Source organism: Delphinus delphis, chromosome 2 (genome assembly GCF_949987515.2).
Source record: "Delphinus delphis chromosome 2, mDelDel1.2, whole genome shotgun sequence".
NCBI classification, from domain to species: domain Eukaryota; kingdom Metazoa; phylum Chordata; class Mammalia; order Artiodactyla; family Delphinidae; genus Delphinus; species Delphinus delphis.
The window spans coordinates 25,547,127-25,572,432 of record NC_082684.1 but is presented as its reverse complement, the minus strand read 5'-3'; the positions used below and the strand labels follow the sequence as shown (position 1 = coordinate 25,572,432).

At 51.9% G+C, this 25,306-nt stretch overlaps 1 protein-coding gene and 1 pseudogene across 6 annotated transcripts in view; one reads left to right on the top strand and one right to left on the bottom strand.

The window, feature by feature from the left end:
• The window catches only part of ADCK1 (aarF domain containing kinase 1), a 114,015-nt gene that overhangs the window by 37,155 nt on the left and 51,554 nt on the right, over positions 1-25,306 (top strand). For all 6 annotated transcript variants that reach the window (XM_069540413.1, XM_060004121.1, XM_060004122.1 and 3 more), the window contains one exon: positions 4,935-5,138. In XM_069540413.1, the coding sequence (XP_069396514.1) occupies positions 4,935-5,138 (204 nt within the window). The remainder of the gene's footprint in view (positions 1-4,934; positions 5,139-25,306) is intronic.
• Positions 14,660-21,751, bottom strand: LOC132421157 (ATP-dependent RNA helicase DDX19A-like; annotated as a pseudogene).

The following is a 25,306-nucleotide window of genomic DNA, read 5'->3' as shown; positions in this document are numbered from 1 at the left end:
CACACGTGGATCATAGCACCCTGGAAAATCGGGGAAGAGATGCTGGATTCTGCACCAAGCTGGTCCAGTCTGCATGGGAGAATCTTGTCAGCTGGACTTATCTATTTCCAGAAGATGTTGAAGACGGGATTATTTTTTAAAATTCTCCTCTATTATTGATATAATACATATTAGTTTTAAGAAATTTGAAAAATACACAAAAACCTAAAAAGAAAAGTATTCTTTTAATCTCACTGCCCAGAGGTAACACTGTTTACATGTCAGTGCATTTCCTTTGGGTCTTGAATCTTTGATTAGAAGAATCCGTCAAGGGGCTTGTCTGTTTTGGGGTCTGTCTGTGACCTTGTCTTTCACTGTCTCTTTCTTCCTGTGATGTGTGGGGTATGTATATGCGTCTGTCTCTTTCGTCTCTGTCTCACAGTCACACCCCGAAATCCCGTTGGAGACACTGCTCAATTCTGATGGGAAGCCTCTTTGATTCGGTCTGGCTTTGGTGCCTTTCTGCCAAGTTTGGGGCTCGAGATCCCTACTCTTGGGGATTTAGACACGAGTAAAGGATTGCTCTCCTTGGGCCTTTGCTCCATCCCTCCCAATCAATAATTAATCAGTACTGAGTTGATCTTATTAGCTATTCACTGCCTTCCCCCCAACCCCAACCCAAGCTGGCTGATGACAGTGCTTTTAATTAATATGAGGCAGATTAAAACTCATTACAACAAGGTTATTGGTAATGAGATAATCATAAGGCAAGTTATTGAGCTGGGAGTGAAAACAAAGTTGGAGGAGGGGCAGAGAGACACTGCCAGCCGTTCCTGCCGTGTTTTGGCAGGAACAGAAGGGGGAGTGTGGGGACTCTGCAGTGAGGACACGCGGCAGTGAAACCAGGTGCTGGGTAAGGGCAGGACTCGGGTCCAGTGAGCAAATGGGTGGGGAGTGTTAGGGCAGTAACATGTGTTGAGAAGCAAGAGCTGGTGTATTGAAGTAAGAATATGTAGTTTATGACCTGATGAATGAGGAGCGCAAGCCTCCTACATGGGGTTGGCTGGTAGCTCCCTCGGCATCCAAGCTTCCACTGGGGAAGTGAAACGCAGTGGGTTGTTTTGATTGAAGGTACAGTTTAAATACACCCGCACAGAGGAAGTAGAGTTACAAGATTTATTATTACTTACAGATCCCAGAAGCAAGGATGCTCAGTGAGCTGGGGGAAGGGCAGTCCTCCATCCCAGGTACCAGCAAGCAGGACGTGAATGCTAAAAGAGGGAGTTTGCACTAAGCGAGTAATTTCTTGAAGTTCTGAGTGGCACCTGCCTTCTGATCCCAAAGGATGGTGGAGCTGTAGGAGCTGGAGCTAGAAAGGGATGCCGGAGACCAGAGTGCCTGCTCTGTTATTCAGCATGTGTGTCTTTTGGCTTTAAAAGAACATTTACACTTTTTGGTTAGTGGCAATGTCCCTCACCCCCATGTGACTCTGTGTGTGTGTGTGTGTGTGTGTGTGTATTTAATTAGAAGCTGGTTGAAGGTGACTTTGGGGCTTCTTTTGTTGAAATGTGGGTGCCATTTGCAGTAGATGCTGATTCAGCTTCCTGGATGATGGTTTTGTGAGTGTATGACCCAAGGTTGTCATCAGTCTACATTTCTAGCTCATGCATGGCTTGCCCTGGGGTACACAACACATGGTCTCTGTCCCCAATGGCTGATGTGCCCAGTAACCAGTGAGTCAGCAGTAGACCAGCCTTCCTGGGCTTGTGTGACCAGAGAGGGCTCTCTGCATTGCCCAGACAGTGTCCTGAAGGTGACCATCACTTTGTGCCAAGAGACGCCCTACCCAGGACTGGCTCAGGCCACAGGTGAGGGGCAACAGAGCCCTGGCTCTGCTCCTTGGTAGGAGGGCTTGTTAGGGTGAGGCTAATGCTTTCTGAGGGCTGCCAGCAGCAGAGATAAATGCAGATGTGAATCCTGTCTAAAGAAAATGGTGGAGCAGGTCTTCAGCAGCATCACACACACACACACACACACACACAGATGCATGTTGTTCTCTCCATCTGAAAGGCCCTCCTTTTTTATTCTAATCTTTTCAGGTTCAATTTCAGGGGCTAATCCTATGTATCGGCCAGGGACTAGTCATACCTGTAATTTAAATATAAAGACTTGTTCACTAGGAAAAGGTAGTTAACTCCTAAAAGGAGTAGAAGAAGATTCTAAAGGTGCAGAAGTAGTAACTGCGTAAAGCACCTGCTCCCTCTAGGGCTGAGGGGGTGGTGAACAAGAACAGAGCTAAAGACTCAGCTGGGGGCCTGCCACCTGCAAGGCTGGGATGCTGGGCTGCCCTGGTGATGAGACGTGATGGCGGGCATGGTCCATGGGAACAGCCTGCCAGGTGGCAGAGAGATTTGTAGGAGGGTGCGACCTGGAGCTAGTGTGTAGGAGCCGCCTGCTGGGTGGTCAGAACACTTGCTGGAAGATATGGGGCCTGAGTTGGTCCACAGGAGGGGCCCATCAGGTAGTGGAGAAATTTACAGAGGGTGGGCTGGTCCGTGAGGGCCACCAAAGTGGTCACCCCCAAGCCACTACCCACTGGCTGATGAGCTGAAAACAGTGCACGGGGACAATAAGGGAGCCTCCTTGTGCTGTGGCCTTGCAGTGTTCCCCAGAGCCCCCTGTTGACAAAGCCTAATAGCGACCCATCTGACAAAGGAGAAATGACACAGGGTCTAGCACCAGTATCACAGCGCACGGCAAAGAAGCGTGGATTTGCAGCTGAGGGGCCCTGTGTTCCTGAGCTGCATGCACCCCGCTTCTCCCCAGGAGCCAAGCCTTTCTAATTCCAACCCTCTTGTTTCTCCCGTCTGTGAGCTCCGTGGTCCTCAGTGTGATCCTACTGCCACGTGTCATTCTCTGTGTGTGAGTGGCTCTGTCACATCTCCCCACGCGGTGGAGGGCGTGGGACTCAGCCCCCAGTGAATACACAGTGGTTGATGTCTTTCCTGGGAGGGGCAGAGACCATGGGGTGTGTCCTCACTCCGCCTTCCAGTCCTCTGCCTTGACGCTGCAGTGGCTTTGGCGTGAGGGCTGAGCATGCCTCCTTGGGGGAGTGGGCAGCTGGGTGCCAGGGCAGCCTCACTGGGAGCCTCTGGTGGGACCTGGCTTCCGGTCACACTGTACCTTAGGACACATGGATCGTGGATGACTTGCTGGCTGCCTCTTATTCGGCAGGGTGGGAATTGGCGTTGATTATTTGAGCTGTAAAGAGTCATTTTGTTCATAACAGCCTGGACTCATGGAGGGTGGGGAAACGCCCAGTTCCATATTTGACCACGTTTGCCTTCTTTCTCACTTCCTCAGAACGTGAGTGTGGCCTTGGACAGTAGTGACCTTCTACCATCTGACACCGGCCAGCTCAATTCCCAGTCCACCCCCGCTGCTGCCCCCATGGGCCTTTTACTCATCTAGGGAAATGTGTTCTCTCCCCACACCCGCCCCGCCTTAATTCTTAGAGTCAATTCCCTTCTCTCTGCACCCTCCTGTCAGGGAAAAAAGACTCTTCTTGGCCTAGTTTGGACCAGGCGCCCGCACTCTGTTCAGGGGCATAGAGTCATGTGGACATAGGCTTCCCCAGTAGTGGATTGGGGCGGGATGCAGAGGTGTCCAGCAGAGCCCTTGAGGGCCTAAGGACAGCTTGCGAGTGCCTGGAGTGTGGGGCATCCCTCTGCTCTAGAGGGAGTGGATAGATGGCTCCCTGGCTGCTGGGACCAGGGTGTTCAGGGCTGCAGGGTCCTCTTCTTAATTCCTAAGGTAACGGTTTTCTGTATGGTTCACTCAGCAACTAATTATGTAGGATCTTTGAACGTTTCTTCCGTCTTTGTTGCCAGCGGTTATTTATCTCTTCATGTGGTTTATTGCCTCCAATACACACTTAACTGTGTCAGCATCCTTCATAGCACTTGAGAGAGTGTAAGTCCGTCCTAGATATTCACCCTCCCGGTTGACTTATGGGTGGACGAGGGTACCAGGTTCCCACAGGGCACTGGGCTCCCTTGTCTTTTGTGTGTGCCCATGGCTTCATCCTGCTTCAGGAACTGTAGCTCCAAGAAGGCAGGACCCTCAAAATGCCAAGGCCCTCAGCTGAGCTGGGGTGATGACTGGGGATGTGTAGCCTGGGGGCGGATGGAGGCCACCTCCCACTCTGGAAGGACAGGTGGGCATCAGGCTGCAAGTTAAGGCCGGCTTGTCCTGCAGAGCCTGCCCTGCTGCCTACCCCGTATGCCTGATGCTCCCTGTAAAGTTCTCCTTCAGTTGACAGGAGACCCTGCTAAAGTTGGCTGCGTTAAAGCGCTGTAGGTTTGAAGCGTTTTCTAGACCTTCCTTTGACATTAGTTAGCTATTTCTTGATAAGCAAAACGTCTGAGTTTCTTATCCTTAAAGATACCAGCACTTGCCTCCCTAAATTGTTGTAAGGATTAAAAAAATAATGAATATGACCATGTTTAAAAATTGTAGACCTCCAAACAGACAGATGGTAGTATTAGTATGACTGAGGGGTGGGTGACAAATGCGTGAACTCAGTGTATCCTTGAATGAAGCATAAGTGTAGATTAGAATCGGTTGAAAGCCTTGGACAAACGCTAGTTTCTGAGGGAGTGGGACTTGGACTAGGTAAGTTTTGAAGGAAAGGCGATCAGAAGCATCGGGCCATGTCAGGAGGCTGGTTCCAGTTTGAGATTGGAATTGACTGCTCTGGGTACCGGGAGACTGGCTGGAGACTGGAGACTGAAGGTGAATGACGGGGTGTGTGTGTGTGTGTGTGTGTACGTACACTGGGGGGGGGGTGTGTGGTGGTGAATCAGGGTTTCTAACCAGAGGGAGCAGGAGAAGAGAAGAGCATGCAGCAGACAGTGAGCATTCACATCTCTCTGGCCCCGCCTGTCTTCCTGCAGGTGCACCTTCGCTCTGCCAGGCGCCTTTGCGAGCTCTGCTGTGCCAACCGGGGCACGTTCATCAAGGTGGGCCAGCACCTGGGGGCTCTGGACTACCTGCTGCCGGAGGAGTACACCAGCACGCTGAAGGTGCTACACAGCCAGGCCCCACAGAGCAGCATGCAGGAGGTCCGCCAGGTCATCCGAGAGGACCTGGGCAAAGAGGTACCCACCTCTCCCAGGGGGGATGGGCTTCCGAAAAGGCCCCCGCAGAGTTCTCACTGCTTGGCCCCAGGCCCTGGGGCTCCACCAGTGGCGTGGAACTATGCTTCGCAGAAACTTTCAGTGTGAAAGCAGAGAGGTTAGAAGGAACCTGAGTGGCCCTCAGTATAAAATTTTAGTTGGGCCATACAAAATTGTTGATATTTGATTGTTTTTGACCTGTAACTTAATATGATTCATATGGTTGAATTTAATAATACCTATCGGGCTTCCCTGGTGGCGCAGTGGTTGAGAGTCCGCCTGCCGATGCAGGGGACACGGGTTCGTGCCCCGGTCCGGGAGGATCCCACATGCCCCGGAGCGGCTGCGTCCGTGAGCCATGGCCACTGAGCCTGCGCGTCTGGAGCCTGTGCTCCACAACGGGAGAGTCCATAGCACTGAGAGGCCCGCGTACCGCAAAAAAAAATAAAAAATAAATAATACCTATCAATTATTGAGGGTTTACTGCGCACTCACACCTGCGCTGTTTCCCACATGTTATCTCACTTAGTCCTCAGGGCAGACCTATGAGGTAGGTGCCATCATTAACCCCGTTTTGCAGATGAGGGATGGAGACTTAGAGTGATCAGGTAGCGCGTCCAAGGGGACTGTTAGGAAGTGATTCCAGTGCACTGCTCTGTCAGTGAGCTGTCCTAATCATTCAGTGCTATGACTTTCCCAGAACGTCTGTGGGCCACTGCTTGATTACCTCCAGTGATAGGAAGCTTATTCTCTTACCTGCTGCCTAAGGTGGTCCATTCTATTATCACTCATCTCTAATTGTTATACAGGCTTCCTCCTAAGGGCTAGACCTGCCTCCTCAAACTTTCCTGATCTTCATCCACCCCATGGAGCAAAAGAGAAAGGGGCTGAGGGCCCTTCCATACACAGCCCTGGTCACACTCCTCTGGGCTCATGCCAGTGACCTGCAGGATGTGTGGAACCCAGATCGCCACAGTGGTGTGGATCCTTGCTGACCTGTTCCGCTCATCTTGATTCTGGGGACGGGGAGGGATTGGAGCAGCCGTCTGCAGGGTGCCGACTGGCCGATCAGGCCCAGCCTTACAAATTATGTGCTATAATTTCATGGTACCCCAGAGAACGCTAATAAAAAAAAAAACTTATTTTCTTCCTTCACCTATTATTATATTTGAAATTCTCCTCCTAGAGAGAGAACCCTTTGGATCTAGAACCTTTCTGAGCAAAATAATCTTAAAGTCAAGCCTAGATCAGCTGATGCCTTTCCTGAGATTATTTTATCACCTTTGGTGCCTCCCAATTTCCCCAAATCAAATCTTTAGCAGGACTTTCAAGGTCTACCCCATCCACTTTCAAGTTGCCGTGGTCTCTGTCTGCCTGGAATCTCTTTACCCCACTCTCTCCCTGTCAAGTGATTCCTTGTGTTTCTAGGCCATTCGTCCATCTGTCTACCAAATGCTGGGCACTGTGCAAGGTGCTGTGTGTCCTGGCCAAATCCCAGCTCTCCTGTGAAATCTTCTCTGACCCTCTGCACACCTTTGCTCCTTCTGCTTGTGCCTCTTGTAGTTTGGTTAGTTGTGTCTAGTTGGTTTCACAGTAAGTTGTAAAGTCTGGGGATGAAGACCATGATGGTCCTTTTAATCCCATCTGCAGTTCCAGGATAGGATGTGGTATATCGTGGGCACCAGTGTTTGTTTAATGAACCAATGGCTGGTAAGTGACAGTTTCCTTAGGCTACTGCGGACTAGGTGGAGAGTAGGGGCAGAGATTCATAAAGACCATGTTCCATGTTCTCTGGTCTGCGTGGAGCTGCCCCTGGCTGTCGGTGCCTTTCTGTAGAGCTGGTATCTTGTGCCCGGCATCCAGCCAAAGGGGAACCACTCCTCAGTGTTAGCCTGGCCTGGGCTGGCCTCATTAACTGACTCTGGGGGGCCTGGGTCACGCAGGAGGTGAGCATAGAAACCTCTGTGGATTCCCTTCCTACTGAGGAGGAACATCTCCAACGGGACAGGGGGAAGATTGAGTGAAGATTTAGGGCTGGTGTCAGGAGCAGACCACAGGCTGGGAAGAGTGGAGTTAGGATGCAGGGGCCGCAGGCAGAGGGGACGGGATTGGCCTGGCACAGCCGTGTGCGCCCTTGCTTCTTGCCAAGACCGTTGGCCCCCTGCTTCCTACAGCATGAGGTGCACCCCCAAATTCAAACTAAATAAATCACTAAAACTAAGTATAAAACTAAAATAATAGCAGTGTGAAGTGCATCATTGCTAGCATGTGGCAGCTCAGTGGGGGGCGGAGGCAAGGGAGGGAAGGCAGCAGATTAACCCTTGGAGGCCGACTTGTCTCTGGAGAGCTGGAGGGGGAGGCAAGAGCAGGGCAGTGGCTTCCTCCGAGCCAGGGTGGAGCGAGATGGGAAGCTGGGGGTGTCAGCAGTCATGGTGTGCCCGCCCAGCTGGCATGTCTGGGGTTAGAGGATGCTGCCTGCATCTTCAGGGTCTCTTCTCTAAGCCCCCCGGCCAAGTCCTCCTGAGCGTGGTGGCCTGTGGCTTCTGACCCACAGCTTGACTCGAGTCCTCTGAGAAAAGGAGGCTAATGTCAAGGTCATGGCTCAGAGGGGGCGTCCCTTACAGCTGGGAAGCTCAGAGACCTCTGGTTTCTTACCCGGCACTACAGGTGCACAGTCAAAGTCTTCCCTCACCCCTTTTGTTCCCGGTGACACACTTTCTCAGCCTGTGGGTGGAGGGAGGGGAAAGGAGACAGGTGGGAAGCAGGGTAGGTGGGTGTGGGGCTGTGAGGGCGGGGAAAGTCACTCACTCTGCACTTCCCTCCTCCTCCAGTGAAGTGTCCTGTGACATTTCTCGGGGAGCAGCCCTCCCCCCAGGAAGATGTTTCAGCCAGCCCCACTGATCCTGGGCTCCACGCCTGCCCTGGGGCCCTCCGTTCCGTCCCTGGTTCCAGGAGTGTGGTGAAAGGAAGCCGAGTCTGCCATGCATCACCGTCTTCTTTCTAGGTGTGAGTCCTTGTGTGGGCTCTGAGGTTACCTCGAGCTCAGAGACTGCATAGCTGCCCCTAGGTCTCAGACTGAAGAGTGAGGAGAGGTGGCCAGAGGAGCCCGAGGCCGGTGCGTCCCAGCTTGCACTGACTGGTTCCCTCTATGCTCTTAGGGGCCCCTCCCATCAGCAGAGGCCTTGGGGGGCGGGTCACTAATATCCTCAGACCGATCCCTATCCCAGGCAGATAGGGCTGGCCCTGAGGGGTGTCCCCAGCATGGGGGGTGAGGGTTAGGTGGCGGCTCTTCTGGATCCCATGATTTGCACTTGGTTCTGGATCAGTCCAAATCCTTGGACAGCAGCCAGCGCTGTCAGTGCAGAGGTGAGGGCAAGTGAAGGGGTACCATCCTGGCATAGGGCTTGGCCTGGGTAGGGAGTCTGGGGGACCGGGTAGCTAAGGGAGTGGCATGTGAGGGATGGGACAAGACGTCAGATCTCCTGATCTTCTGGCCAGTGCTTTGTCTCTTATTAACAGAGCTTCTGTTTGGCAGAAATCCTCTGTAAATCACTTTTCTCTGTGTCCGTGTGTCTGTGCCTTGGAAGTTTCTACTATTATTACCACAAAGAAACTTACTTTTTTCTTTTTCTTTTGAATGTTAGGCTTAAGTCCTGAAGGACAGGTCCTGGGAATCAGTCAGGAGTCAGAACTCTAGGATGTGGGGTCATTTCTGCTGCTTCCAAAGTGACTTGGATCTGGAGTGGGTTGGAGATGGTCTCAACCTTGGTCTCCTGACTGCCCTTAGGGCTGTGGGTCCAGGTGCAGTGCTGATCTCGACCAGCAGATGGCGCCTGAGCTCGAGAGTCAGGGAGGGGTGTTGAAGACACGGTCCTTCCTTACAGAGGGGAGCCCCAGCCGCTGGCTGAGATTCAGATGATTTGTACTCCTGGGCATGGTCCATGCTGTGGAGGGAGCCTGGGCTGACACCTCTGACCCTGAATGGGGCAGACACAAGCCTCAGGTACGAGACTGTTGACCATCCTGGTCCCAAGGAGCTCTCGGCTGTGTGTTGGAGGACCTGGCAGGGTTCTTCACACTGACCACCAGCCTATCCTTACGGCTTCCTCGTTTGGAGTGGGAGTCCTCTAAGGGCCCCTGCAGGCTCTAAGAGCATGCAGTTCTATGGTTCAACACGTTTTCCTTCATTTTTCCATTTCTTCTTTCTCTTTGTTGTCTAAGCAGCTTGAATTTAGTGAGAGAGGCACAGAGCTGGAAGCTGTGGCTGCAGCCATAATGGGTGAGACCTCATTCTGGCCCCTGTGGTCTGGGGTCATCAAGAGGTACACTCATCACTGTAATACCTGGCCATGTAAGTGCCTGCGAGAGAGAGAGATGGAGAGAGAGAGAGAGAGAGAGGCAGAGAGAGAGATGGGGAGAGAGAGAGAGGGGCAGAGAGGCAGAGAGAGAGATGGAGAGAGGGAGATAGATAGATAGATATTATATTTGGGTGGACAGAAGCTTTCTGAAGCAGGTGGCATCTGACCCAGGATCTCAAAGATGGGTGGGGTTGGAGGAGGTGGAGGTTGGAGGAGGGGATTACTGATTAATGAGATGTGCCAAAGATGCAAGCGGTGGAAAGCATAAAGTACAGAGAGTGCAGGGTGAATAGTCTTGTTGACTAGTATATGGGGTTCAAGCTGGTGGCCAGTGGAGCTGAGGTTGCAAAGTTGGGGCTGAGGTTACATTGAGAGGGGCCTTTGAATGTTCTTTTCATAATGGGCGCCTGGAGGAGAGGGGCCTGAGCAAAGAAGGACAGAGTGGAGCCGAATTTTCTTAGTAACATGGGAGATGAGGTCATCTTTTACAGGTGGGGAAGGTGGAGGCGGGAGGTTTGAGATGGGCGGAGAGCTTGGGGGTAGGAGTTACAGTGGGACTTTGGAAGAGATGATGGAACCCTCAGCTGCAATGGGACAGTTATCTTTGGTCATACACACACACATATCTCTCCCCACCTCCCCAGCACATACAGACAAGTCCAATCTCCTTACAATATATTTCAGTGAATGATCCAGTTTTGTTTATTGTCCCAGAACATAGTCGTATCAGATAACGTTCTTTCGAACCCTTAAATTCTATGAAAAACCAAAGGAAATGAAGTTAGGGGCTGGAGCAGAGCACAGAAATACCTTTGTTAGGGGCAATGCTTGTGCTGCTTCTGTGCTCTGAAAGATGTTTTATCTGTCTTTTACCCCTGAGCTCCCACAGGGTGGGGATCTAGATTTCACCTTGTTTTGTAACTCCCCATAGCTCCCAGGGACAAGGGCTCAGTGTTTTGATGGGCCATCTGACCAGAGTGGCTGTGAGAATGCAGAAGAGAACCACTGTGATTCAGATGGGAAAATGCACCCGTCATTGTTTCATACAAACCTACAGGTACGGGTGGAGGGCGATGTTTCAGTTGTAAGCAAAAGTTCAGAAAAAGAGATAAAGGAGCTCTGCTCCCAGGAACATCATTCATCTCTCAAGCTTGGTGGTGGTGGCAGAGAGAAGGCACTGTTGACATGAGGACCAGCGGAGGCAAAAGCAGAAGGCGGGGAGGTGAGGCAAGAACTCCTGGCCTGTGCAAGGGCTTCCTGGTGTGGGACCACCGGGTGGGGGCTGTGCAGAGACTGGAACAGGGGCTTGGGTGGAGGCCTCAGGGCTGGGGGAGGGGACCGTAGGCTCGGAGAGTGAATGACCGGCTCTGGGCTGAGCCATATCATTTCTGCATGCCTGCACACAGGACTTCTGCTGGCACGCAGAGAACTTTGTGAGAACTGGGAAAAGGTGCCTGAGCTGGGCATCCCTTCCCCCAGGTGGTGACTGCTCTACCAGGGCTGGATTTTTATTCTTCTATGAGTCAGGATTGGCCAGAGAAACAGAGCCAGTAGGGTACATGTGTGTTCTTTTATCTGATAAATAAATAGTGATTGATTGATTGATTTTAAGGAACTGGCTTATGCAGTTATGGAGGCTGGCAAGTCAGAAGTCTTCAGGGTGGGCCATTGGGCTGGAGACCCAAGAAGAGCTGATGTGCATCTGCTGGCAGAATTTTCTCTTGCTTGGGGAGGTCAGTCTTGTTCGATTCAGGCCTTCAACTGATTGGATGAGGCCCACCAATATTAAGGAGGGCAGTCTGCTTTACTCAGAGTCTACTAATTTAAATATATATCTCATCCCAAAACACCCTTACAGAAACATCAGAATAATGTTTGATCAGATTTCTGGGCGCTGTGGCCCAGCCAAATTAACACGTAAAATTAACCCTCATAGTTCCCCACACGGCCCTTCGCTTGGCTTGCACATTTGTACCCTGGGTCCTGCTTTCACACGGCCCTTGAGCTTCTTTTTGAGCCTTTGAGGTGGGCAGGAGCCAGACTGCCTGTTGGTTTACTGTCTTTGTGACCTTGGACATGTTACGTATCTTCTCTGTCCCTCAGTTTCCTCATCAGTAAAATGGGGATAATGACAGTACCTGCCTCACAGGCTTGCTGCAGGGATGAAATGAATGAATGAATGTGGAGCACTTAGAGCATGCCTGGCACAGAGCAGATGACCAGCAAAGGTTAGCTGTTGTTTCTGTGTTGTGCTGGATGCTTCATATGTGCGAGGAACCAAGGTTCTGGGAGACTTTAAATGGTGGAGTTGGGTCTTCAGCCAGGTTTTCTGATACGAGGTATGGTCCCAGATACTATTTTGCTAGAAGCATCGGCCTTTCTCTTCCCCTTCCTGATTGGTACCCAGCATTCCATCTAGTGGCCAGCCCCTTCCCTCCCACTGTTAGAAACCTCGCACAGGCTGCCTTGGAGCCTGTCTCCTGGGCTTCTTGAGCACCACCCTCCCAACAGACCCCCACGTTGGGGGCTGCTGGCAGCTCAGCGGGCAGTTTCCTGAGGCCCGTCAGCAGCACCTCCCATGTACTGTTGGTCTGATTCCGTGGAGGAGGGGGAGCCACGGGTGCCCAGGGCCATGAGTCGGCGGCTGTGCTGTGTCCAGGACCCACCGTGCCTTCCTCACTTGCAGGAAGGCAGCTGGACTCAACTTCCCTTGTCCTGGAGGAGGTGGGTATGGGATGTGTGCAGGGCTGAACATGCCCTGGGTTGGACTAGGGCTAGAGAAGAGCTTAGGACAGAGGTAAGAGGAGCCCCTCCTGCCCCCGGGGCTGATTCCACCTGGGGGCCCGCAGCTGGCAGAACACGTTCCTCCCTGATGACACAAGCCTCCGTGCTGTCGTGCTCCTTGCTGCCTTCTTTCCAATGCCGACCCAACTTCTCCCTGCCCGTCTCTTATTTGTTCACACATATTTATGGAGTGCTCCTCTGTGCCAGGTACCACGCCAGCCCCCGGGGGTCCGTGCCCTCTGGGGCTCCTGCCCTGTTCTCGCACACACTGGCAGGGGCCGGCCGAGGTCAGCTCACCCTTTACCCCCCCTGGGCTGCTCTGCTGGCCTGCAGCTGAGGCCCACCCTGAGGGCTTCAGCTGTCTGTAGAATTGCTTCTTTCGGTCTTCTTCTGGCGTCTGGTTTCTTTGTCTCCCCAGACAGCACCCCTCCTCCCCAAGGCTACCGTGTGAGCGTTCTGGGAACGGAACAGAAGGAGCTGGAATGCGGGGTGGGGAGGGAGAGGGGGAGGGGACGGGGGGAGCTGACCACCCTCCCTCCCGACCTGGGCTCATCCAGCCTTCCCAGCAGCTCTCAATAAAAAATACATTTATATTAAAAACATAATGAAGAATAGAAAAACATTTTGCCCCCAATAATGCTGAACATCAAAAGGAGATTTTTATCAATTATGAGAGAGATTTTGGCCATAAAATGGTAATTTAACGAGTGGGAGATGGATGGCGGGAAGCATTCCTGTCAGCCGGGACAGATGGCGTGCCATTAGTCACTGGGTGAGAGACTGAGGCATCCACACTGGCCCTTCCTCCCCAGGCCTCCTGGCCCGGCTCCACCTCAGGCCCACACCCCTCTGCAGGCCTCCTCCTCTGGGGTGGGCGGGCGCCCATGCCGGTCTCTGGGGCGCCTACCGTCCGATTCTTCTGTAGCTCCTGGGTGAACCTTACCCAGCCTGGGCCACGTCCCTCTCACGCCTGTGGAATGGAGGCCCCCGGAGAGCAACTCAAGTGCTGCCCCCCGCCCCCTGCTTTCTTTCTAGCCCCGTTGGCCTCTCCACTCTTCACACAGCTGCACCTGGCTGCACAGGGTTTTCCCATCAACCTGCATTTGTACCTCAGGCCTGTCCTCTCATGGCCCTCCTTTATTTCTCAGGCTCTTTATCATCCTTTGATAAAGGATGATGAACAACACCGTGTGCACGCGCGCGCGCGCACACACACACACACACACACACACACACACACTCACACACACACTCACACACACACACTCACAAGTGAATGCCGCCCAGGTATCAGGCATCGCTTTAAATCTTTCACATGGATCAACTCACTTCTCACTAGAACCCTCTGAGATGGATACCATTATTCCTAATTTTACAGGTAGGAAACTGAGGTGCAGTGTCTGGTGAAGTGGGCCCCCTGGGCCTCCTCACGTACTCCCAGTCAGGATTAATGGCTCCTTTGCGCTTCCCCCGTTGCAGTTCTTTGTTGTGTTAGGATCCGTTGCTTTTCCATCTTGAGTCCCCTACGAGGCCTCGTGTGGGCTCTGCGCAGAGTAGGTGTTAGTAATGTGGTTGGGTTGACTTGTAGAACTACTTCAGATGCCCCTGTCCCCTTGAACTGGGCGGTCCTCTCACTTCAGCCTGGTCGTCTGGTCATCTCAGAGCTCGGTTTATGTTCTCAGGATGGCAGGTCTCTTCCCACTCATCTAGGGGTTTCCTCAGAGCTCTGTCCAGTGCTTGGCACACAAAAGATGCTTAATAATGGATTATAACACGCGCTGAGACACTCCATCCAGCGTAGGACCTCGTGGTGTGGGGTTGTCGGGCCTGGGGTCCTTGGGGTAGCCAGCTCTGCGCCTGGCTCGGTACTGGCCCCCTTGTTCCCTGGGACGTTCCCCTATGAGCCTGTGGAGGGCTGGGCGAGGGTGCGTCTGGGGCTATCTAAACTACGGGCTGAGAGCCTTCCCTGGCGGTCCAGTGATTAAGACTTCGCCTTCCAATGCAGGGGGAGCAGGTTCCATCGCTGGTCAGAGAGCTAAGATCCCACATGCCTGTGGGCCAAAAAACCAAAACATATAACAGAAGCAATATTGTAACAAGCTCAATAAAGACTTTAAAAATGGTCCACATCAAAACCGCTCTGGACCTCCGAGGGAGCTAGACCTCACATTTCCTTTATCGGTCAGGCGCAGAGAGGTATACATCCTGAGTGAGTCTCAGCTGGGCTCAGAGAGGAGCGGGACTGGTATTTTCACCGTGGGCAGCGACACAGGGGAAGCCCCCATGTGCCTATCGCTAGGAGCCATGATGTAATGCTGGGACAGCTACGCGCTGGAATGTTGAGAGTGAGGCACATCCCTGTCACATGTCCAAGACACACAGCCACAGGGAAGGAGCCTGGTCCCACAGCACGAAGTGGAGCTGGCTGAGAGGGAGGGCGCAGGGCCACACCCTCCAGTGGAGCTCCTCCCCCGCAGGCCTCCTCCTGCTGCCGCTGCTACTCACAGGGCAGAAGATCATGGCTTGAGCAATGGTGATGGCCCCGTAGATATTACACAAGGCCTGGAACTTCTCATCTCTGCTATTGCACAGGACGTAATACTGCTTGATGGTGTCCAGTGTCTCCTCCTCGCGCTTCAGTTTGAGGATGTTTGGGTCTGGGACCACTTTCTGGGCACATTTCCAGACAGAGTCTTCGAAGGTGGCAGAGAAAAGCAGCATCTGCAGTTCCTGGGAAGCATCCTGCAAGGGAAGGCCCAGGTGTTCGACATGACCCCGACCCAGTGTTCCACTGCAAGGAACAGAAGCACAGCCTCCCCAGGCTTGGATGACCTGCGTCCCCAGGAAGGTGGCAAGGCAGGGAGGAGCACTGCAGGGAGGAGGGAGGAGCAGACTTGGGGCAGGGACGGGTGGTGGTAGAGTCCCTAAGTCTCCTTCCTCAACCCAGTCTGGGGGTGTGGTCAGTGCGACATGGAGATGGCCCACCAAACAGATGCCTCTGAAAGCTGCAGAGTAGAGAACCCGGCAGGGCCGAGAAGAGGAGGGTGAAGTGGAAGGAGATGATGCTGTGGATCAGGGGGCCGAGAAGCTCCTCCTGGCTCATGAGTTCCTACCTCTGGATGCGGATGCTCTGATCTTGGTGGCCCTGAGTAGCTATCATCACGTCAGCCTCATCCAGAACAAACACCTTGATCTTCCTGGGGTCAATGAACTTGAGCTTGGAGCACCAGTCCAGAACGGTCCCAGGGGTGCCAATGACAATGTGCTCACTGATCTTCTGACCTCTTTCCACTGTGGAGACAAGATGTGTTCTGTGGGTACTTCCGTGGCTAAACCCGCTTTCAAAATGAAAGCCTCCTTGCCCATCCTTCCAGAGCTAGAACAAGTTAATTCCAGATTTCCAACCACAGGGGTGTTACCCAAAAGTTTTGTGTTCTTCTACTATAAAATGGGCATGACACCTATCTCACTGCACTGTAGTCAGGATGAAATCCTACACAGTCAACCCTCCATGAGTGTTAGTTTCCCTTTTTCTGCTTCCTCCTGTAATTCCCCATCACCCAATTCTTTCTCGTTAGCATAACACTTATTCTTTTTATACCATCCCTTCACTCATGGTTCATTGATTTCCTTGTAAATTGGTAGTTTTGAGTCCTAGCATCCTGGCCCAGTGATTTTTTGCTTTGTTAGATATTCTAATTGTGTAGACAGTTTTCCTAAGTACAAATTCTCTTTGATTGAAAAAAACACATTACTCTCAAACTATAGCTGGTGGGAGTTGAAACTGATATAACCATCTATCAAAATTACTAATGCATGTAGCCTTTGACCAGTGCTTCCACTATTACGAATCCATCCTGTATGTACGTGAATATGTGTGAAATAACATATATGCAAGGATATGCATTCATTAAAACATAACTAAGCAAAATATGACGCACCGAATGGATGACACCAACAAAAGTATAAAACTGTTTAGGAACTGATGTGGAACAATCTCCAAAATACATTATTAAATGTGAAGAAGAGGTTGCGGAGCAATCTGTATACCAATAGGGGCAAAAAAGAATACATGTAATATATGTAAAAAAAAATGGTCCACATCAAAAAAAGTCTTAAAAAAATAAAATAAAAAAATAAACTACGGGCTGAGGCTCAGTCAGGGTCTGGCTTCTAGAAGGAGCAAAAGGATCATTTCTGAGGCAGCGTGGCATGAAGGTTAATAGAATAGGCTCTGAATTCAGAGGGCCTTGCACACATCCCAAATGCTGCCCTATTCTAACTGTATCATTAGTTCTTTCTGAGCCCCAGTTTCCTCATCTGTAAACAAGAGCGGTAATAAAACCTTTGTATTAATAGGGCTGTGATGAGGATTGAAAGATTAACCCATGTAAAATGCAGTGCGCAGCGTGCGGTGAATCCCAGTAGCTGTTAGCTGTGGTTGTCATGTATGAGGTTGGGAGGAAGAACTGAAGCAATAAGATGGGACCCTCAGATTATATCCAGCACCTCACCTGGTACTTGGATCCTCCTGGGGTTTGACAAACACTGGATCTTCTCGTTCAGCCCTCATCTTCTAGCGGCAGCTGCTTTAGACACAGGTTATCCAAGAGCGTCACTAACTCATGTGTTGTAAGGGTTTAGAAATCATCTTGTTCAACCCCAGTTTTTCACAGATGAGCAAACTGAGGCTCAGAGAGGAGAAGTAACTTGCCCAGGGTGGCACAGCTGCTTAGTGGTAGAAGTAGGCCTAGCACCTGGGTCTCATGGCTCCTGATCCAGGGCTAGTGCTCTTGGACTGTTCTGTTCAGGGCTGGAAGCTTAGTGCCCAGAAGGAGAGGCCCTGCACAGGAAATGAGGCCGGTCTTGCTCTCAGCGAAACCCAGAGGGCCTCAGGTAGCTTCCATCCTACTTGGGACCTTGTAGTTTCCTGTGGACTTTCAGGAAGCTGTATTTTCCTAAGTTCATCCCTCAAAGGGATGGATTCTCTTCTCCGTATCCTTCTATCAGTCCTTGTCTGTGCTTTGGGGAGATTATACCCTTGCGCTTACCAGTTCACCTTTGGCCCACAGGCCATGCCTGGGGTGCTCCCCTTCTCTGGGATCTGTCCTGCAGGGTGGTGCCCAAACCCTCTGCTTAGCTGCTGTGTCTGGGCTGTTCCGTGGAGAAAGAAAGGGCCTCAGCTCATGGTGGTCCCACTCACTGACTCAGGAAGTTTGGGGCAACCACTTGCTGCTTTGCTCACTCAGAAAATACAGGTTTGTTGAGCAGCTGATAGGTTCTTACCTCTGTGCCAGTGCTGTAGTGGATACAGAAAATGTCAAAGCCACGTCACTCCCTCCTGCCTTCCCCCTCCCCCCCCAAAGCCAGGCAGACAAAACAATACACAAAGGGATTAATTAGAGAACAATCAAGGCCTCACCTGTGGGGCTGATGAAGGAAAAGTTTGGGGGAAGTTCAGAAGGGGATTCTTGGAGGAGGTGGGCCTTGAGCTGGGCCTTAGAGGATGAGTAAGATTTAAGGAGGGAAAGTACGACAGCACATGAAGCCGGGCAGTGTGGTGGCGAGGGCTGACCACAGCTTGTTTTGTGCCAAGAGCAGACCAGTGGGGTTGGAATGACAGGGAACTTTGTTGGGGTGTATTAGTTTGCTAGGGCTGTTGTAACAAAGTACCACAAATTGGATGACTTATACAAGAGAACTCTATTGTCTTGTAGTTCTGATGACTGGAAGTCCAAGGTCCAGGTGTTGGCAGGGATGGTAACCTGAGGGCTGTTGGGGAGAATCTGTTCCCTGCCTCTCCCCTCGCTTCTGGGGTTTGGAAGCCAATCTTTAGGGTTCCTTGGCTTGTAGAAGCCTCACCCTGATCTCTGCCTTCGCTCTCACCTGGCGTTCTCGCTGTGTGTGTGCGCATGTGTGTGTGTGCGCGTGCACACGTGCGTGTGTGTGTGTGTGTCTGTCTCTGTGTCTGAATTGCCCCTTTTCGTAAACGCGGTCATGTTGGATTAGGGGTCCCACCCTATGCCAGCATGACCTCATCTTAACTAATTACACCTGCAAGGACACTGTTTCCAAATAAGTTCATGTTCTAACCCCCTAACTGGGGCTTAGGACTTTAACACCTGCGTATTCAGAGGACACAAACCAACCCATAACAGGTGGGTGCGTTGGGTCTTTTGTGGTTGTGAGGATCAGAACCCCAACTTGATCGAGCTGAAGCAAAAAGGCAGGTGTCCTGTCTAATGTAACCAACATCTTAGGAAGGCTTGGGGTGGAGTTGAGCCTTTGGGGAGCTCTTCCCGGACTCTTCTCTCTGTCTCTCCACTTCTTCCTGCAGGTCAGCTTCATTCATGTTCCCTCCATGACCGCCTGGCACTGGAAGCTCTCAGCCTCACCTCTTTCCATCTGTGGCCCCAGGAGGAATGCCCCCCACCACTCTAGTTTCATTTTATAAAATAAAGTGTCCCCCTTCTTCCCCCCAATTCATGTCTATCTGGAACCTGAGACTGAAATAAGGTTTTTGCAGATGTCATCAGGCAACTTAAGATGAGTTTACACTGGATTAGCGTGGTCCCCAATGACTGGTGTCCTTATTAGAACACCATGTGACAACGGAAGCAGAGATCTGAGTGATATAACTATAAACCGAGGAACTCTGAAGATTGCTGGCAGACAGCAGAAACTAAGAAGATGCAAGGGAGCATTCTCCCTTAGAACCTTCAGAGGGAACGCAGGCCTGCCAGCACCTTGACTGCAGACGAGCTGAGCTTTTAGAACTGTGAGACAATATTTCCGTTGTTTTAAGCCCCTCCAGTTAGTGGTAATTTGGTGTGGTAGCCCTAATTAGCAAATACAGTTGTCTGTTCCATACGGACCAATCACTGTGGTCGGAGGAGGTGGGGTCTGTAAGATAATTACCCCCCTCATTTAAACGCCAAGGTTTAGAATTGGGGTCGGGTGGGGAGCAGCAAGGCAGAAGAAGGCATAAAGATGCGTAAGGCCAGCAGAACCGGAGATGTTCATGTCAGTGGATGATAATGTTGGTTTCTTTTTATTTGGTACTTGCTGTGTAGTACACATTGGCAGGATGTTTTACAGATATTGCTTCTAACCCTTAACAATAATTCTGCAAGTGTGATAGACTTTGCCGTTCCAATTTTCCATATGAGGAAGCAGAGACCCTGAGAGGTTAAGTAACAGCCACAGTCACGTAGCTAAAGGAAGCAGAGCCAGGCTTTGAACTCTGTTGCCTAAGGCCTTGCCCCTCCTGCATTCCAGCTGCCAGCCCTGAGGAGGGACTGGTTCTTGGAGGGCGTTAGAGTGGACATAAGTGTTGGGCCTTCATGTGTAAGCTTTAGGGGGTGGCCACAGGCCCCGGGAAGTAATGTTAAGTCAAATCAGCTAATAGCGTGTGTGTGTGCTTGCGTGCGTACGTGTGTGCAGGCTCCCGTGACTGATGGAAAAAGACATTTCAGGCAGAGTTAGCCAACATTGCAGGATGGATGGAGGGGCCCAAGGCAGGAGCTGTGGGAAGGGGCTCTTTCCATCATCCGCATATGGCAGAGGTGAACTCTCCCTACAGAGCCTTTTTTTATCTGTCTCCTGGGACTTTGCAGGGCCAGTTTCTTCTCTCGCCATCCCCCTGGAGCTCCGAGCAAGTGTCCCGAGCTGGGCAGTGAGTCAGGAGGCTACAAGCCAGAGGATGAATGCCACGGTCACTGCTCTTGAAGGAGTTGGCCGGACAGCTGACCCCATGCCCTCTGGGACTGCTGGAGGGACTGCAGGGTCCTCATCTTCTCCTTGAATGAAATTGTGGCCGTTCCTCCCCTTCCCAGGGAGAAGGGGTGGGTCTCCACTTGCAACCCTCAGGGCTGGGGTTGGTGGTGTGGGCCGCCTGGATGTGCTCGCAGTGGTTTCTGTCTCCATGTGAGCCAAGCAGTTGTCTTTACTGGTGATGGCTGGTGGAGAAGCGATGATCTGGAGGCCAGGTTTTGCCCCATCCTACAGTGAACATAATTGCCAACCTTGGCCCAGTGCTCCTGGCGTTAGAGGTGCTCATCCTAGTTGGGGGTTCCCAGAATATGACTCCAAGAAAAGGGTTCCAGTGCAAGTGGTTTTGTGGGAAGCTCAGGGTCTTCAGTAGGAAGTGGGAACGTGGTCCAGGGAAGAGAAGTCAGCCGGTGGCTGTGTGCTCTTAAACCAGCTGCGCCAGTGGGTGAATGAAGGTGAATGCTGTGGGGAGACTGGGAAACGGTGCTAAACAGTCACCTTAGAATCATCCCACTCAACAGCCAGAGGAGAGGGTGGGGTGTTTATACACCAGCTTTCTAACTTCCTGAGTGATGGCTGCTCCAGAGGGCTGTTAATTCCTGCGGCTTTGGAGGAGGAGTCCTCAGGCACAGATGCAAATACAGAGAATTGCAAATCAGGCCAGAGAAGGAGGAAAGATCTGAGGGAATGGGGGGACACTGGCAAACTTTGCAGGCATCATCTCCTGTAATCCTCACAGCTGCCCTATGAGGGGAAGTACTGTTATTCTTCCCATTTTACAGAGGAGCAAACCAAGACCAGAGAGGTTGAGTCACATGCTTGAGGTCACACAGAGAGTACCAGGCAGAGTCAGGAGCAGGAGCCAGGGCTGACTGCAGAACCCAAGCTCCTAACCACTACGTTCCCTTGTTCTCTGTAAGGACCCCTGTGCTTTTCACAAGGTTTCATACTTCTGGCATTTGATGGATTTTCCCAGCATTCCTGAGTGGGAGGCGGGACAGGCAGATGGGGAACCTGGCAGGTCAAGGAACTGAATGTTTATTAAGTGTTTTCTCCTTCCTAGCATGTGTTAGGTGTTTTCAAACACAAGGTCTCACTTAGTCCTCACAATAGCTCAGCGAGGTAGGTATCCCTTTCCCCGTTTTTTCCAGATGTAGAAACTGAGACTCAGAGACGCTAAGTAACTTACTCAGTATCACACAGCAGGACAGTGGCTCAACTGGGAACTGAACCTTAGTGTTGTCTGACTCCAGAGACGCATACCCTTCATGGAGGCGAGGGGCTGGTTCAAGGCTGTGCTGATGGGCCTGTGGGACCCAGTCTGCCTCTGAGGGCCATGCTCTTGCCTCTGACATCAGCCCAGTCTTCCCCCTTGCCTTCAGCCCTGGGCTGGCCCTGGGCCTATGTTGCCTCGAGAGCCAATCAGATGGTAGCTGAGGAGGTGCTCTAAGGAGCCTGCTGGGAGGTCATCAGGCTCTCCTCTCCATCTCACCTCTGGACAAGGTGCTCCCCCTATGTGTGTGCAGGCAGGGGCTGGTGATGGGGGAGTGGGCTGCTCCCCCATGGACTTCTCCAGCTAGGAGCCCCCCTCTCCTCCCACTGCCCCTGTTCGCTGTCTACCTGATGCTGCTCCTTGGCAGCAGGGGGAGGCAAGCCCTCCACGTCCGCCTGATTTATGTTCATCGTTGAAACAATAATGTTTAATCTGGAAAGGGCTAATCAATTTTTTATGCTGATTATGAATAGGCCAGCTGTGCCTGCTTCCTTATTCATGGAGCTTTAGGAAAAAGCCCATGTCCCGGGCCAGGCTCCCCTGGTGAGTTCTGCTGTAGGGGCCCAGCTTCAAGGAGTGGTGCCTTGGCTGCCTGGCCTGTGCCACTTTGGAGGTGACTCCGTGTGTGTGTGTGTGTGTGTGTGTGTGTCTGTGTGTGTGACCAGAGAGGGGAAGCTGACTCCAGGTGGAGAACTGGATGTAGTGTGCATGGGTGCATGTCTGCCTGTGTAGAGGGTGGGATGGGCTGGGGAACAATTAGGGGAGCATTGGATGGAAGGTCAGTGTCACAGGGTCATAGAAGTGGGAGGGCACTCAAAGATCAAGTACCCTGACACCTCCTTTTACAAGTGAGGAATTAAGACCCAGAAAAGGTGAAGCAACTTCCCTAAGGTCATGCTGCTGGTTGGTGGCAGAGGTGGGGTTAGACCCCCCTACTCGGAGGACAGAACACTTTCCACAGCAGTACAAGCAGGGCAGAGTCAGAGAAAGGTACTGTGTGGGCTGCTCTCCTTGAGTTATTGACATCATACAACTCTGACATCTCGGAGGAGCTTGTATTTTAGGTACAGAATGAGCTGTAGATGTAACTTAATGAGAGGTTAAGACAGGCTGAGAGAAAGTTCTCTGAAGTTTGGGCTACAGTTTTCAGGTGTTCTGGGAATCAGGGAATAGGGTCTTAGGGAGGGGTGAGTTAGGACGCTCTCTGAAAGAGGAGAAACCTGAGTGGGACTTCAGTGCTGTAAAAGGAGAACGAGCAGAGAGGCCTGGAGAGGGCCTTTGGGCGGGTGGAGAGGCATGAGCTGACGGCAGAGGCAGGGCTGAGGATCTCAGGGAGGCGTCTGGATCTGAGCCAGACCAGGGAGCCTGTACCTCTGGGCCTGGGTGGTGTGGCTGCCCCACAGGCTGGGGTCCCGTGTGTGGACCCTCCACCTCCCTTCCAGGATGTCACCGATCTTTTGCTGATTCGTTTATTGGCTCAGCAGATGTTTACTGAGCTCTGCTGTGCGGCAGCCGGGGGTTACGTGCATGAACAAGCTGCCGTCATGGTGCTCATGACCCAGTTGTGGGGACGGCAGATGCTAAACAAGCGACCAGGAAAGTGAAAATCTAAAGACACTTGTGATAAATGCCACGACAGAGGAGGAGTGCTCTGAGTGTGGGGCTGGGTGGCCTCTCTGAGGACGTGAGGATTAAGCTGAGGCCAGAGGGTAGTTAGGGGAAGGGGAGGCAGCACAGAGAACAGAGAATGCAGAGGCCTCAGGGTGGGGAAGACAGTGGACCTGCCTGGGGGCAGATAAGGGGTGGTAGTGGCTGGACAGAGAGACACCCTGGAAGGTGAGGCTGGAGAGGTGCTGGGCCCGTTCGGGACAGCCGAGGTTGGCACTGACCGGCTCCCTGCAGAGGACGGCGCAGTCCAGCCTGCAGGCTTGCAGGGGATCAGGGTGGAACTGGGCGACCAGTTACGAGGCTCCTGTGGTTGTCCAGGCAAGAGGTGATGGTGACTTGGACGAGGCGTGGACAGACGTGCTTTGGAGGCTGAATCAACAGGACTCAAGGATGAATCACGTGGGGGGGGGCCAGGGAGAGGGAGGTGCCACAGTGGACTCCTGGGGTTCTGACCACAGCACTGGAGGGGACGGTGCGGAGAGTGTGTTAGCAGGTCAGCCTGCAAGCAGTTTGGGGAAGGGTCTTTCTACAGGGCTGGGGTTTGCACAGTGGCTCCCTCTCTCCTTAGTGGTCAGAGAAGGCCAGAGAGTCCACATGGGTTTGAGTAATTTGGGGTTCAGCATTGAGAGGCTGGGATCCAGCATTGGGTTCCTGGTTTCCAGATATTAAAAACGTACCCTAATCTGACGTGAGCTCTAGGGCTGTGTGTGTGTGTGTGTGTGTGTGAGTGTGTGTGTGAGTGTGTGTGTGAGTGAGTGTGTGTGTGTGTGTGTAATGGATTTTGTAGAAGGAGAAGCTGTTACTTCAACAGCTGGAACAGCTTCTGCAAATTAACTGTGTCATCAGCATTGTGATGAGGGGTCTCTCATGGGCCCCCACTGCTCCTCCCATCTTTGGTGTGTGAGCCGATGACAGGTAGTTGTGCGTGAGGACTGAAGCTCCTTGGGAAGAGGGGAAGATGCTGTTTCAGCCAAGCAGGTTTTAGGGTTTGGCCTGGGGGCTGGGAAGGAATGACATGTAGGAGGCAGCTGGGGGAGCAGAGGACGCCTTGCCCTGGGAAGCGGGTGAGGACAGGACTGTGCCACCTGGCACAGCAGAACTGGAAGCAGTTATGTGCCCTTCCTGTTTCCACATCTCAGGGTTTGCACTTGACCTGTGTTCCCCCCACTGCCAGTGCAACCTCTTGTCACATTCCCCAGCTTTCTAGCCCTTTCTCTGTCCTGGGAAATGCAGCAAAACAATAAAACCCGACTTGTACTGAGAGTGTTACACTAATGCTCTATTTCAGGGCCTGTTTTAGGTTCCTATTGCTGCTGTTAACGAATTACCACCAATTTAGTGGCTTAAAACAATACACGTTCATTATCTTGTTGTCCTGTGGGTCAGAAGCCCTGAAATTCAGGTGCTGGCTGCTGCGTTCCTTCTGGAGGCTCTGTGGGAGAATCTCTTTGCCTTTGCCAGCTTCTAGAGGCTGCCGGCATTCCTTTGCTTGTGGCCCCTTCCTCCATCTTCAAAGCCATCAGCATAGCTTCTTAAAATTTTTCTCTCTCTCTTGTCCTTTCACCTCTGTTTCTGTTGTCATATCTCTGCTCTGACGCTGACCCTCCTGCGTCCCTTTTATAAGGACCCTGTGGTTCCATTGGGCCTACATGGGAATTCAGGATACTCTCCACATCTCAAGAGTCTTACCTTCATCACACCTTTGGGGATTGGGATATGGACATCTTTAGGGGGCCATTTTTCTGCCTACCACAGGGCCAGATGGTAAATATTTTAGGTTTTGCAGGCCACACACTCTCTGTTGCAACTACTTAATTCTGCCGTTGCAGGATGAGAGTGGCCACAGACAATAAGTAATGAATGGGCATGCTGTGTCCCAATAAAACTTTATTCATGGTCATGGAAATTGAATTGCACGTAATTTTCACATGTCACAAAATATTATTATTTAGATTTTTCTCTCTTAAAAATGTAAAAACGTATTCTTTACTTGTGGGCTACAGAAAAGCAGGCGGTGGCCTGGATTGGCCCATGGGCTATAGTTTCCTGGCCCCCTGCTCTAGATGCATAATATCCTTTAACCTTTAGAACTCCCCTACCAATGGGCATTATTATCACTCCCATTTGCAGAACGTTAGTGCAGCTAAGCAGTTTGCCCAAGGCCACTTGGCTATATGTTGGCAGATAGGGTTAGCCAGGCGTGTGCGTGGTTTCCCCCAAATGTGAGCTTTATCTTCCCCGTAGATACAGCAAGTCTGTGTTTACCTCCCTCTAAAATTCCTGGGCACTGCTTCTGT